Source organism: Podarcis filfolensis, assembly GCF_964270895.1.
Source record: "Podarcis filfolensis genome assembly, chromosome: 4".
NCBI lineage: Eukaryota > Metazoa > Chordata > Lepidosauria > Squamata > Lacertidae > Podarcis > Podarcis filfolensis.
The window spans coordinates 98371978-98387341 of record NC_139607.1 but is presented as its reverse complement, the minus strand read 5'-3'; the positions used below and the strand labels follow the sequence as shown (position 1 = coordinate 98387341).

Below are 15364 nucleotides of genomic sequence, written 5' to 3'. Positions count from 1 at the left end.
TGTACTTGACTGCCCCAGTGGATTGCATCCCGCGTAAAGCCGGGCTGGGGAATGGGTTGAGGGCAAGGGTGGGAAGAGGGCAGAGCTAAACTCCCCCCCTGCTCAAAGATCTGGGCAGTGGGGGTCAAATAATGAGGTTCAGATGGTTGGTCAGTGAGGGTGAAATGTAGGAATTGAAGGCTGGAGACATGGTCAGTGTTATGTACTGAGCTGAATCTTAGCTCAATAGGATCCAGAATGCAGCAGTCTGATTGGTCCGCAGGAGCCACCCAATCCAGCTCCAGGTGGAAGTGAATCAGCAACCTGATTGGCCTGCAGGAGCATCCAATCAGGCTTCTGGAAGAAGTGAATCTGCAACCTGATTGGCCTGCAGGAGCAGCCTGGAATTAGCCAATCACGCGGGGCCCATTGTGTAAATAATGTGTATATATGGCTAGACATTTTGGGGAAAGTTTCGTTCATTGCTACTACGAGCTGAATAAAGAGCGTGAAATTTATTAAGCAGTGGGTGAACAAAGCAGACAACACAGAGATTTCTCCAAGTAGTTCTTTATTAGTAAGCCGGAACTGAACTGAACTGAACAGCTCAGCCGGCCTGCTTTTATAGGCAGCCAGCTGTCAACATTGTAACAATAACAGCCCAGGGTTTCCTGCCTAAATTAACTTATGTGGACCTGAGTGAGAACTATATACACAACACCCCCTGGTGGCCAGGGTGAGAACTTCAATACATAACAAAATTCACACTCGACTCCAGGTATATTTCAGTCAGCAAGGGCTAGGGGCAGTCAGAGTGGCAGGTTTCTCCCTTCTCAAGGCTTGTGGGACCTCCCCATTTGATCAACCCATGCTTTCAGCCAAGCTCTGAAGTTTGAAGACTCACCCACATGAAGCAGCCTCTGTTGCCCACAGGCAGAGGCCAGGACCCGCAATTCTGCCATTGCCCTGTTTGCTGAGCTGCCCAACGTGGTCAAGAAGAAGGAGAAGTACCTCATCCAAGAGCAGGTGACCCAGAGTCTGCTCCCGCTGCTCCTTCACCTGCAAGACGAGGAGCCCGAGGTGGTGAAGGTGAGTCAGGAACAGAGGATGCAGTTGCCTTATCCTGAGTCAGGACCTTGGGTCATAGCTGTCAACCGTCTCTTATTTGGCGGGAAACTCCCTTATCCCAGCGCCGTGTCCCGCTGCTGTCCCGGATTGATGATGTCCCTTAAATTTCCCGGGTTTCAAAGGAAGCAGCTCCTCTCCCTCCCTCCCTGCCAGCCAGGGAGGAGGGAGGCTCCAACTGTGTTGCTTGGCTGCCCGGCCCGCCCCCCTCTGGCCTCCTCTCACCAGCCTCGGCCCCCGGGAACCCCTCCTCGCTGGGACTGGTGGGAGCCTCGGTCCTGTCCACCGCCATCCTCCTCGCGGCCGCCGAACTGAGCGACTCTGCCTGGGGCCTCCCCTCTGCCCGTCACCGCCGCTCCCGCTCCCGCTCCCGCTAGGTCGTATTGCAGCTGCGCCGCCGAAGGACCTGGATGAGATGGGCAGCCTGATGCGCCCTATGAATTGCTGAGGAGCCTTGAGAGGAGAGCGAGGGCAACCATAGAGAAAGCAGTTCAGAGAGAGGAGGAGGAGGAGGAAGAGGAAGAGGAGGCGCGGGCAGGTGTTCCAAGGGCTACAAGGGAAGGACCGCAAGCGCTTCTCCCCTAGATTTGTAGTGGTAGACTAGCATAGATGGTCTGATCTGCGGGTTTACTTCGGGCGCTATTTCCTCCCCCCTTCCTCCCGCCCTGCCTGATGGAACTGAGAGCTGCAGATGGAGCACGAGAGAAAAGATACAGAACTGCAGCAGCATCTTCGTAGCTTGGACTTCATTTTGCATGCAAAGTGGTGGCTGCTTGTAGTTATTTAATTGCAGTGTTTCATCAGCTGGTGTCTTGAGCAGCAACCTCTGGAAACGAAGGGCTAAAAACCGGCGCTGCTCTCCCAAATGATCTGGTCCCTTTTAACTTCGCATTTCAGCTGGTTGACAAAAATCCCTTATTTTGGCTGCTGATCCCTTATTTCCGAGGCTGCTGGTCCCTTATTTTCAAATCTGTAAGTTGACAGCTATGCCTTGGGTCCATCTAGTTCAGTAATGTCTGCACTGACTGGCAGCAGCTGTCTTAAGATCTCAAACAGGGGACATTCCTAGTCCAACCCACAGATGCCGTCGAACCTGGAACCTTCTGCATGCCAAGCAGATGCCCTACCACTGAACCCAACCTTTCCTTGTTCTGAGTTTGCAGAATCCGATTTCCCTGTGCTTCATGGACCAATGTATCGTATTTTTAATATTTTGTTAGAAGCCGCCCAGAGTGGCTGGGGAAACCCAGCCAGATGGGCAGGGTATAAATAATAAAAAATTATTTTTATTTTTATTTTTATTAGAAATACATATGGAAGGATGCAGGAAGTGCTTTTCGACTTCTCCTCCTGGATCTTAATATTACATAATAATAATAATAATAATAATAATAATAATAATAATAATAATAATTTATTATTTATACCCTGCCCATCTGGCTGGGCTTCCCCAGCCACTCTGGGCGGCTTCCAAAAAAAATACTAAAATGCTGTAATACATCAAACATTAAAAGCTTCCCTAAACAGGGCTGCCTTCAGATGTCTTCTAAAGACATCATATGATTTCTATGCCCTCCCACCCCCAAACGATTTTTAAAAAATGTGTGTTCAATTTCCCCCCGGTCACAATTTACAAATTTTAATACAAACTTAAAATGAAATGAGGAAGACAACTTAGGGGACGGAAATGGAGGTCAGGATGGGGGTGAGCAGAGGCCGAGGTTGCCAGCTTGGCGGTCGCTGTTGGCATTGACCTGCCCTCTCCCTGACTGACGCTTGGCGCCCCTTTTGACTCCCCACGGCAGGGTTGCCAGGATGCCCTCGCCAGGTGCTTCCGCTTCCTGGGCTGGTCCCTCCCGAAGAAGATTAACAGCAAGAAGGCTTGGCACGACCACCCTCGGATCGCAGAGACCCTCTGCCGGCAAATCGTAAGTCCCCAGCCTTTGTCTAGCAACGGCTTGGCAGGGTATGCTTCAAATTTCCCCCCGTAGGGCCAGGTGGGAGACAAGTCAAAAAATGGCAAGTAGCCCCATTTCAATTTCAGATTCTATCTCTGCAAATCCCCTCAAGTCTTTCTGGATCCCACAATTTTTGGTATTCAGTTTCTAGGATTGCGGGTTTGGAATCAAGTATCTTTGGAGCCGCCTTTTCAAATATTTCGACTGCACGTTCCAGATTTTGTAAAGACTCCTTTGAGTTCACTGAGTCCAGTTTATGCCGCTAAATACCAGTTGCTGGGAATCTCAGGGGGCAAAGGGGTCTCGTGTTCAAATCCTGCTTGCAGGTTTCCCCTTGAGGCTGTCAGTTTGCATTTCCTAGTGCAGAAAGTATTGAACTGATGTGCAGAGACCTTTCCTATTCTACTTAATTCAAGAGGGTTCTGGAACATAGCTGTCAACGTTTCCCTTTTTTAAGGGAAATTCCTTTATTCTGAATAGGATTCCACGCAAGAAAAGGGGAAAGTTGACAGCTATGTTCTGGAAGCTTCTCTGGGTGAAAGAAACAAGCAGGGGGTTCATGATTCTAGATTCAGGTAGGTAGCCGTGTTGGTCTGACACAGTCGAAATAAAAAGAAAAATGTCCAGTTGCAACTTAGAGACCAACTAAGTTTGTTCTGGGTATGTATAAGCTTTTGTGTGCATGCGATCTGATTTCGTGGTATCTGAAGAAGTGTGCATTCACACGAAAGCTTGTACTGTACCCAGAACAAACTTAGTTGGTCTCTAAGGTGCTACTGGACATTTTACTATTATTATTATTATTTCAAGGTTCATGATGTTTGGGTTATACCTTCCGAGAAGCTGAGTACAGCTGGCTTAAACTGGTTCTGTTATCTTTTTCTGTCAAAGTCATGCTGACTATAATAGGCCAGAAAGAGCCTAGGTTTCACTTTCTCTGATCTCTTTTCCTTCTGGTGTGATGTTCTGTATATAGCGTTAAGGTTTAGACTTATAATAAGTTATTGTAAGTTTAAGTCTGCTGCAACTGGATTTCTTATGGCCAGGGCCAATCCTGAATGTTTTGGATTTGTGACCATTATGCTCATTTGCCTTCAGAAGCAGTAAATCTCTGCCGGATGAAATACAATTGCCTCTGGTCTGTTTGGGGGGGGAATCCTGCAACGTGTTTACATTTTTACTCTGCTAACTATATGTTGGAGTCATATGTGGTGGGATTGTCCGTTAGTTAATGAATTTTGGAAACAGATTGGTATAGAAATTTCGGGAATTGTGGGCAGGAAGGTGGGAATGTCTAAATTAATGGTTCTTATTAGTCTGAGTAGCACCGAGTTAAAAACAAAAGAGGAATGTAAATGGGTAAAATTGATGGTAACTGCAGCCAGACAGGTTATAGCGAGTAATTGGAAAACTGCAGAAGAGCTAGGGGTGAACCAATGGAGGAAGAAACTGAATAATATTATAATTTTAGAATATCTGTGAAGATACACAGACTGAAAGGGTTTAAGGTCAGTGAGAAAGAGGAGGATTGGTTTGAGAAGATACTGAATTATTTGGGTAGCTTTGAACAATTTGCGGCAATTAAAATGTTAAAAGCTACCTTGTGGATGGAGGAGTGTTAACGTATATAAAATTGTACATATGGCTGATTTGAATATGTTATTATTGATTATGTATACCCAATGTATCAGCTGCCTGGGGGGGCTTCACTGTTTGTGTTTGGTTGTTGGTAAAAAATAAAAATTTTAATAATAAACTATACGATGGAGTTTTGCTCTGGATTAATAGGAGTAGAATTCCATGACAGAGGCATCATGTCGGCCACTGTGAGGACAGACGACTGGTCTAGATGGACCATTGGTCTCATCCAGCAGCCTCTGCTTATGTTCTTAACATTCCGCTTTGCTTTGCTAGTCCTGGAAGGTCAAGACCATCCCTGTCATCTTGCTCCAATGTCTGGACCACCTTCAGTGCCCGCAGGTCTCGATCCGAAGAGCAGCTGCCATCTTTCTTGGTGAGCAAAATAGTGGCCCTGTTCCTTTATCACCCTGAGCTTCATCGCACTAGTTGGAGGCGGTTGGAGATGGATGGCGCTAACAGATTGAGGTTGAATCCTGACAAGACAGAAGTACTGTTTTGGGGGACAGGGGGTAGGCGGATGTGGGGGACTCCCTGGTCCTGAATGGGGTAACTGTGCCCCTGAAGGAGCAGGTGTGCAGCCTGGGAGTCATTTTGAACTCCAAGGAGGTGCAGGTCAATTCTGTGTCCAGGGCAGCTGTCTACCAGCTCCATCTGGTACGCAGGATGAGACCCTCCCTGCCCGCAGATTGTCTCACCAGAGTGGTGCATGCTCTGGTTATCTCTCGCTTGGACTACTGCAATGCACTCTACGTGGGGCTACCTTTGAAGGTGACCCAGAAACTACGACTAATCCAGAATGTGGCAGCTAGACTGGTGACTGGGAGTGGCCCCTGAAACCATATAACACCAGTCCTGAAAGACCTACATTGGCTCCCAGTACGTTTCTGAGCACAATTAAAAGTGTTGGTGCTGACCCTGAAAGCCCTAAACAACCTCGGCCCAGTATACCAGAAGGAGTGTCTCCTTCCACATCGTTCTGCCCAGACCCTGAGGTCCAGCGCCGAAGGCCTTCAGGCGGTTCCCTCCCTGTGAAAAGTGAGGTTACAGGGAACCAGGCAGAGGGCCTTCTCAGTTGTGGCTCCTTCCCTGTGGAATGCCGTCGTGTTGAATGTGAAGGAAATAAACAACCATCTGACTTTTAGAAGACATCTGAAGGCAGCCCTGTTCAGGGAAGTTTTTAATGTGTGACATTTTAATGTATTTTAAATCTTTGTTGGATGCCGCCCAGAGTGGCTGGGGATACCCAGCCAGATGGGCGGGGTATACATTATATAGGAGTCTTGGTTGACCACAAACTTGGCATGAGCCAACAGTGTGACGCGGCAGCTAAAAAAGCCAATGCAATTCTGGGCTGCATCAATAGGAGTATAGCATCTAGATCAAGGGAAGTAATAGTGCCACTGTATTCTGCTCTGGTCAGACCTCACCTGGAGTACTGTGTCCAGTTCTGGGCACCACAGTTCAAGAAGGACACTGACAAACTGGAACGTGTCCAGAGGAGGGCAACCAAAATGGTCAAAGGCCTGGAAACGATGCCTTATGAGGAACGGCTAAGGGAGCTGGGCATGTTTAGCCTGGAGAAGAGGAGGTTAAGGGGTGATATGATAGCCATGTTCAAATATATAAAAGGATGTCACATAGAGGAGGGAGAAAGGTTGTTTTCTGCTGCTCCAGAGAAGCGGACACGGAGCAATGGTTCCAAACTACAAGAAAGAAGATTCCACCTAAACATTAGGAAGAACTTCCTGACAGTAAGAGCTGTTCGACAGTGGAATTTGCTGCCAAGGAGTGTGGTGGAGTCTCCTTCTCTGGAGGTCTTTAAGCAGAGGCTTGACAACCATATGTCAGGAGTGCTCTGATGGTGTTTCCTGCTTGGCAGGGGGTTGGACTCGATGGCCCTTGTGGTCTCTTCCAACTCTATGATTCTATATCATATCATATCATATCATAATCTCCCTTTTCCTCTTACCTGATGCTATATACCTGCTGGAACAAAATTAACCATTTAAAATTAAAAGGGAAAATGAGTGAATTGTTTGAAGTCACACAATGAGTCTGTGGTCTAGGCAGCCTTGAGCTGCCTCTCCTCTCTGTCTCGGTCTTCCTAGTCCCGGAGCAAAGGAGGCGGGATGCTCGCGGGAAAGGTGTGACTTCCTGAGAGGCTCACGGACTTCCTGTCTTTCAGGTTGTGTTGCCCAGTGTGCAGAGCCAGTTGCGATCACTCAGGAAAAAAAGGACTTGATATTCCTCTGTAAGTAACAACACCGCGGGACTCAAGCCCCTTTGCATGATGACGACATGAACTCCTAGCTCCAGAGAGACTTACAAATTTAAAAGACCGTCTCTCGCGTGTCTAGTAAAAAAAAGAGAAGGTTCTATGCTGTACATTTTGATTTGATATCGTTTACGAATAAGGAGGCACATGGTCCCTCCAGCTTATGCTGAAGTGCAAAAATACAATCCATAAGATGCCACACACCCATTCTCTTTTATTTGATCTTATTGTATCGCATTTTATTCTCACCATGTCTCCGTTCATATGGTGTACGCATGATGATAAGGGAATTAAGATTAACATAAATTCTAAAGCAGATTTAAACCAGGGGGTAGGGTTAGGGTTAACGGTAGGGGTTAAGGTTAAGGGTTAGGGTTAGAGGGTTAGGGTTAGGGTTAGAGTTATGGTTGGGGTTAGGTTTAAGTTTAGGGTTAGGGTTTCGGTTTGTGTCAGGGTTAGGGTAAAGGCCTGGGTTTGGGGTTCGCATTCTCAAATCTTATAAAAATGAAGCAAAACCACAGGAGAGACAAAAAAGCAAGCAAAACCAATGGCAATTTATATTGGCTATTTGCAGATTAGTTGCGCTGCAGAGAGCTTGCTTGGGAGACCACACATTACAAGGAATGCAAAATAACTTTAGCTAGGTTTTAATAACAAAAACTCCTTTTACATTAATTATAATATATCAATAAGCACGACCCATCCACCAACCCAACCACCAGGGGACTGAGAGAGCTAGGTGCTGTTGGGTATATACTATACCCAACAGCTTAATTAACATAGCTTAACAGCACCTGCTGTACTGTTTCACAGCTGTAAAACTAGGTCACGTTATTTCCTCTGGCCCTTAAAGAAATACACATCTTGTGGAACAATAATGAACCTTCAAATTTAAAGAGACCATTCAACAATTTAAACCAGGCAGCTATGGGATTTATCTCCCTGGGTTCATTCCATTTCTGCTTTTGTCCAAAGCGTGTCCTCCTCTCTCACGGGCCTGGCTTTCTCTCCCTTGCTCCAGCGCTCTCCAAACTGCGGCAGGATCCTGACCCCTCCGTCCGCCTGACGGCCTTGCAAGCCACCCGGATGGTGCAGGAAGCCTGTGGCGTCTCAGCCACCGTCTCACCCCGATTTTCTGGCTCGGAGGGCGAAGATAGCCTCTCCTCCGACCGGGGCCACTGGGACACGCCGGATCCTGCCCTGACGCACCGGTGGAACCCAGCGTCCCCCACCTCCCACCGGTTGGTGCCCAGCGCTGCCAGGAAGAGAGGATTTGGGCCAACCCGGCAGGCCTGATTCCACCCACCAAGACGCCCCTGCGCTCCCTTGGGAGGCGCTCGACGTAAGCTCAGGAGACCTGCACACAACTCCCAGTCGAAAAGGCACTGGAGCCACAGATGATGGGAGAGGACCAGAAAGGAAGGAGCGGGAGAAAGGAGGCGGTGGGAGAAGGATGCTCAGCGTGCCTGGATTCGGCCAGCGTCCGCAGCAGGACAGGAACTGGGAACGTTCTGTGGTGTGAACCATCAAGACTTCCTCTTGCATTCCTCCATAGAACCAGGATGGCCTTGCATGGTGAGTGCCCATTAAGGGGAGGAAAGAGTGAAATGGAGCTAAGTATTGAGATCCCATTTATTTTCATTCCGTTTACAATGTTGTAAACGACACTGGCTCCCAGTACGTTTCCGAGCACAATTCAAAGTGTTGGTGCTGACCTTGAAAGCCCTAAACGGCCTCAGTCCAGTATACCTGAAGGAGCGTCTCCATCCCCATCATTCAGCCCGGACACTGAGGTCCAGCTCCGAGGGCCTTCTGGCGTTTCCCTCACTGCGAGAAGCCAAGTTACAGGGAACCAGGCAGAGGGCCTTCTCGGTGGTGGTGCCCACCCTGTGGAACGCCCTCCCACCAGATGTCAAGGAAATAAACAGCTATCTGACATTTAGAAGACATCTGAAGGCAGCCCTGTTTAGGGAAGCTTTTAATGTTTAATAGACTATTCTATTTTAATATTCTGCTGGAAGCCGCCCAGAGTGGCTGGAGAAACCCAGCCAGATGGGCAGGGTATAAATAATAAATTATGATGATGATGATGATGATGATGATGATGAACTGCCCTGAGATCTACGGGTATAGGGTGATATACAAATTTAATAAACAGATCAAAGATTACGATGATGAGAGTACCACCCACTTTGAGAACCATTGCCCTAAACCAACCTTCTCCAACCTGGGAATACCCTCTAACATTTCTCAGTTGAAAATAGGGACATTCCAGGCACGTCCAACAGGTAGATCGTGATCTACTGGTAGATCACTGGGAGATCACCGGCTCCCCCAAAGAAGCTCAACAACTTCGGCTCCCCTAAAAAGTTCAACATTTTTGCCCTTCACTCCCCAAAACAGGGCTTTTCTTCCTAAAAAAATCTCAAAAACTCTGACCTGAACCCCCATAAAGGGTGTAGATCACTGCCAGTTTTAGCTCTGTGAGTAGATCGCAGTCTCTTGGGAGTTGGCCACCCCTATTCTAATTATATTATTATTATTATTATTATTATTATTATTATTATTATTATTACTACTACTACTACTACAGTCATACCTCGGGTTACAGATGCTTCAGGCTGCATGTTTTCAGGTTGCGCACTGTGCCAAACCCGGAAGTACCAGAACGGGTTACTTCCGGGTTTCAGCGCTTCTGCATGCACAGAAATGCTAAACCGCGCTTTGCACATGCGCGTGCACAGAAGTGCCAAAATGCGACCCAGGCGTGCACAGACGCGGCGCTGCGGGTTGTGAACGTGCCTCCCGCACAGATCATGTTCACAACCCAAGCATCCACTGTCTTATTATTATTATTCCCCACCCATCTGGGTGGCTTCCCACCTATAGAAAAACATAATGAAACATCAAATTAAAAAAAATAATAAATCCCTAGACAGGGCTGCCTTCAGATGTCTTCTAAAGGTTGTCTAGTTACTCATCTCCTTGACTCAGGAGTCACATAACTCCAAACCCTCCAACATTCCTCTGATGAGAATAGGGACATCCCAAGGGAAAGTGGGACATTCCGGGATCAAATCATAAACCTGGAATACAACTCCCATCATCCCTTGCACCATTGGCCAATGAGGGCGCCATGTTGGCCACCTCTGAGATAGACGTTTGGTCCAGCCCACCCGGGCTCTCTTTACACTGTGTCATTCCTCCTTGAGGACTGGGAGCTTAGGTCCCAAACCCAAGAAACCTGTTTCCATGCTCAACGTTTACAAGAACACAGCGCCCTTGGCCGTAATGGCCGGGACTGATGGGAGTTGTAGTCCAAAACACGTGGAAATCTCAGAGTTAAGGAAGCCTGTTCTCCGCTAGAATGTTCACTAGCTTCTTTAAAAAAATGCAGAGCTGCCCTCTTGTGGCAAATGTGGAAATCAGCCTTACCTGGGAGATGCCAGGGTTGAATCTGACACCTTCTGCACGTGAAGCAGAGGAACCTTTGCTCCTCCAGATCTTGCTGAACTACAACTCCCATCATCCCTGACCGCTGCCCATGGGTTGTTTGTTGGGAATTGCAGTTCAGTGCCACCTGGAAGGTTGCAAGTTCCCTCCCTCCCTTCAGATATTTGAAGATGGCTCTCCTATCTTCTCTCAGTCTCCTCTTTCGCAGGCTAAACACACCCAATTCCTTCAACCGTTCCTCATCAGGCTTGGTTTCCAGACCCTTGACCATCTTGGTCGCCCTCCTCTGCCCACCTTCCAGCTTGTCAACATCCTTCTTAAATTGCGGTCCCCAGAACTGACAAAGTATTCCAGGCAGGGGCATCTTACCCATAGTTCTGGAGGGTGCCAGGGAAAAGGCAGAGGCTGGACGCAGCCCCTCCCGGCACCAGTTCGCTGCCCTTGCCCGCCTCTGCCATGCTGCCCGTGCCTCCGTCTGCCATGGCCACCGCGGCGCAAAGTGGCCAGCTGAGCTGGGAGGTGCTGCCCGCCTCCTCCAGCCCCATGGGCAGCGCCATCCTCCCTCTGGGAAATGGGGGGGGGGGGCTTTGCACCATGGTGCCAGATATGCTTAAGATGTCAGCATAGAGCGGGTGGCGCTGTGGTCTAAACCACAGAGCCTAGGACTTGCCGATCAGAAGGTCGCCGGTTCGAATCCCCACGACGGAGTGAGCTCCCGTTGCTCGGTCCCTGCTCCTGACCAACCTAGCAGTTCGAAAGCACGTCAAAGTGCAAGTAGATAAATAGGTACCGCTCCGGTGGGAAGGTAAACAGTGTTTCCGTGCGCTGCTCTGGTTCGCCAGAAGTGGCTTAGTCCTGCTGGCCACATGACCTGGTAAAACTCTCTGCGGACAAATGCTGGCTCCCTCGGCCTGTAAAGCAAGATGAGCGCTGCAACCCCAGAGTCGTCCGCGACTGAACCTAATGGTCAGGGGTCCCTTTACCTTTATGACTTCCCTTGATCTGGACACTTGACTTCTGTTGATGCAGCTTAGAATAGCATTAGCTTTGTTTGTTGCTGCATCTCACAGTCAAGCCAGTTGTTCACCTTCCCTGTAAAGTGGTACCTCGGGTTAAGAACTTAATTTGTTCCGGAGGTCCGTTCTTAACCTGAAACTGTTCTTAACCTGAAGCACCACTTTAGCTAATGGGGCCTCCTGCTGCTGCTGTGCCACCGCAGCACGATTTCTGTTCTCATCCTGAAGCAAAGTTCTTAACCCGAGGTACTATCTCTGGGTTAGTGGAGTCTGTAACCTGAAGCGTCTGTAACCTGAGGTACCACTGTATTCAGGCTCCCAAGACCTTCTGCTTCCTCCCCCCCCTCCCCTCCTGGCACAGATCAACAACCACAAGAGGGTGTTAAGTCCTTTGTCTCCCTCTTTCACCAGGAGCTTTCTGGCTGCAGGAGGACAGAGCCAGCGGTGGCTGCAGGAGAAGCCTCAGTCGAAGGATGCAGACGAGAAACCCAAAATGTGGTGGATGGAAGCTGACGGTTCTTGCTTGCTGAAGAACCCTTACCGTAAGGGCCTTCACGCTGCTTGCAAAATGCAGCTTCCTGCATCAAGATAGAATTTGCAAGCAATATATAGCAATGTTCTCATGTATATATATTTTTATGCACGTATGCCTTGAGGACTTTAAGCCAGTAAATTTGTGTTTTCTGATTTATTTTTTAAAGTCGGTTTGTGTTTCACAAAAGTGGAATAGACTTCTCTTTGTGTGTGTACCTAACTGACTCTCGGGACCTGTTTGTTGAAGTCTGTGTGCGCCTCCAGATTTGCCACTATCTTGCAGCATCATCATCATCATCATAAATAATAATAATAATAATTTCAAGTGCAGGCCAGAGATGTAGGCTTGTGCAATGAAAGTGGATTAAAGCGCTCAATTGTCCTAGTACAAGAAATCCTCTTTTTCATTTAAAAAATTTTATCCGGTTGAGAAAGTACACTAGGGAAAAGTGTGGGATTAATGGGGAAATGTATACAAGCAAACTGGGGTGAATTGTAGGATGGATTATCATCTATTACGGTCATCTAATCAGAACCCCTTGCAATCACATGTGCTGCGTGTGATTTCTCTAAAAAATTTGGTGTCCTTGTGGGCTCAGTGGCGTAGCGTGGGTTGTCAGCACCCGGGGCAAGGCAAGTAATTTGCACCCCCTAACCTGTGGATTTGCGCCCCCTAACCCTAACCCCCAGATGTTGCGCCCGGTGCAGCCGGCCCCCCCTGCACCCCCCACGCTACGCCACTGTGTGGGCTTAGAAGTTCTTGCTGGCCTTGCCCTTGGAAGGGCCATATTCAAATTCCGAAGTTGCGTAAGTTTTCTTTTTAAAAATCCATAGGATCAAGTTAAATATGGCAGCATTAAACATATGGGTGTGGGGTGCCTGCTATCACATTGGAGACATCCCTGAGCCTGCAGGAAGCAGGGACAAACCAATCTGGTCAGCCTTTATCCAAGCTGGTAGCTCCTAGGCCATGGGTAAGCAAACTAAGGCCCGGGGGCCGGATCCGGCCCAATCGTCTTCTAAATCCAGCCCGCGGACGGTTCGGGAATCAGCGTGTTTTTACATGAGTAGAATGTGTGCTTTTATTTAAAATGCATCTCTGGGTTATTTGTGGGGCATAGGAATTCGTTCATATTTTTTTCAAAATATAGTCCGGACCCCCACAAGCTCTGAGGGACAGTGGACCGGCCCCCTGCTGAAAAAGTTTGCTGACCCCTGTTCTAGGCATTTTGGACTAAAACTCCCAGCAGTGCCAGCTTCACAGAAATCTCCCGTTCTGAACAGGGACTTGCATCAAATCCAAACCTGGCACCACAGCCAACGCAAGGCAGGAAACGATCCTTGTTAATGTATACACCCAATATTTAGTTTTAAGTCTCTATCTTAACTTTCTGCCAAGCTTAGCCCACCTTCCAGGGTTGTTGGTTTTTTTGGAAAACGGGGCGAACCAGAGGCTGCCGCCCATGTTTAAATCTCAGCAAGATATAGGAAAGAAAAACAAATCCATTAAGCATGCGTGTGGCTTAAGAGTGGATTTCGCAAGCTCACTGAGTAAACACATTTCACCGTGTGGCGGAGGGTGGGGAGGAGAAAGGACGACGTTCTCAGGCTGGGAAGAATGAATCCTTTATCCTATTGTGGGATTATATTGCCCCATAAAAATGATCTCTTTCTAGCGCTGCAGGAAGTGTTTGAAGATGTTATGAAACCTCCAAGGAAGGGGAGAATTTGGGGGCGGGAAGTCCAAGAGGAAAGACAGATTTACCTGCTTCAGGGCCGATGCCCAGTATCCTGTTGGCATAGAAGTTTTGACTTATCAAGTCCGCTTTCAAGGGAAACAAAAGAAGAATTCATGGGGCTTGCCTTGACTGCCACTGGGGTGAATTTGCCTTGGCTGGTTCCCAGAACAGATAAATCAGGTACCCTAAGCTAATTCACTAGATGTTTTGGATCCCTTCCAGTCAGGATTCAGGCCTCATCACGGGACTGAAACTGCCTTGGTCGCACTGGTTGATGATCTCCAGCGGGCTAGGGACAAAGGTGAGAGCTGTTTCCTAGTTCTGCTGGATCTCTCAGCAGCGTTTGATACCATCGACCATAACATCCTTCTGGACCGTCTTGAGGGGCTGGGAGCTGGGGGCACTATCATACAGTGGTTCCGCTCCTTCCTCCTGGGCCATGTTCAGAAAGTGGTGGGGGGGGATGAGTGTTCAGACCCCTGGGCTCTCACTTGTGGGGTGCCTCAGGGTTCTTTCCTCTCCCCCATGCTTTTCAACATCTACATGCAGCCACTGGGAGAGATCATCAGGGGCTTTGGGCTGGGTGTTCATCAGTATGCGGATGATACCCAGCTCTACCTCTCTTTCAAATTGGAACCAGTGAAGGCGGTGAAAGTCCTGTGTGAGTGTCTGGAGGTGGTTGGAGGATGGATGGTGGCTAACAGATTGAGGTTGAATCCTGACAAGACAGAAGTACTGTATTTGGGAGACAGGAGGCGGGCAGGTGTGGAGGACTCCCTGGTCCTGAAAGGGGTAACTGTGCTCCTGAAGGACCAGGTGCGCAGCCTGGGAGTCATTCTGGACTCACAGCTGTCCATGGAGGCACAGGTCAAATCTGTGTCCAGGGCAGCTGTTTACCAGCTCCACCTGGTTCGCAGGCTGAGACCCTCCCTGCCCGCAGACTGTCTCACCAGAGCGGTGCATGCAATCTCTCGCTTGGACTACTGCAATGCGCTCTACGTGGGGCTACCTTTGAAGGTGAACTGGAAACTACAACTAATCCAGAATACGGCAGCTAGACTGGTGACTGGGAACGGCCGCCGAGACCATATAACACCAATCTTGAAAAACCTACACTGGCTCCCAGTACGTTTCCAAGCACAATTCAAAGTGTTGGTGCTGACCTTTAAAGCCCTAAATGGCCTCGGTCCAGTATATCTGAAGGAGCGTCTCCATCCCAATCGTTCTGCCCAGACACTGAGGTCCAGCGCCGAGGGCCTTCTGGCAGTTCCCTCGCTGCGAGAAGCCAAGTTATAGGGAACTCGGTAGTAGCACCCACCCTGTGGAATGCCCTCCCACCAGATGTCAAAGAGAAAAATAACTACCGAACCTTTAGAAGACATCTGAAATCAGCCCTGTTTAGGGAAGCTTTTAATGTTTAATAGGTTATTGTATTTTAGTGTTTTGTTGGAAGCCGCCCAGAGTGGCTGGAGAAACCCAGCCAGATGAGCAGGGTATAAAGAATAAATTATTATTATTATAAAAATACTGGATGTGAATTTGTTAAACCTGTAGGACCAAAGAACACACGATATTAGATGAATCAGGTATCCTAGACCCTGTCCAACCCTCTTCTGCGACTTCCACTGGATTATCAACCTTAGG

General features: G+C 48.5%; 1 protein-coding gene across 5 annotated transcripts in view; it reads left to right on the top strand.

Moving 5' to 3' along the window:
- LOC310760677 (maestro heat-like repeat-containing protein family member 7) overlaps positions 1-12131 on the top strand; it is a 70051-nt gene extending 57920 nt beyond the window's left edge. For all 5 annotated transcript variants that reach the window (XM_083609594.1, XM_083609596.1, XM_083609595.1 and 2 more), the window contains 6 exons: positions 913-1068; positions 2910-3032; positions 4977-5076; positions 6889-6954; positions 8000-8553; positions 11859-12131. In XM_083609594.1, the coding sequence (XP_083465720.1) occupies positions 913-1068; positions 2910-3032; positions 4977-5076; positions 6889-6954; positions 8000-8274 (720 nt within the window). In that variant the 3' untranslated portion in view covers positions 8275-8553; positions 11859-12131. The remainder of the gene's footprint in view (positions 1-912; positions 1069-2909; positions 3033-4976; positions 5077-6888; positions 6955-7999; positions 8554-11858) is intronic.
- Positions 12132-15364: the final 3233 nt, after the last annotated feature.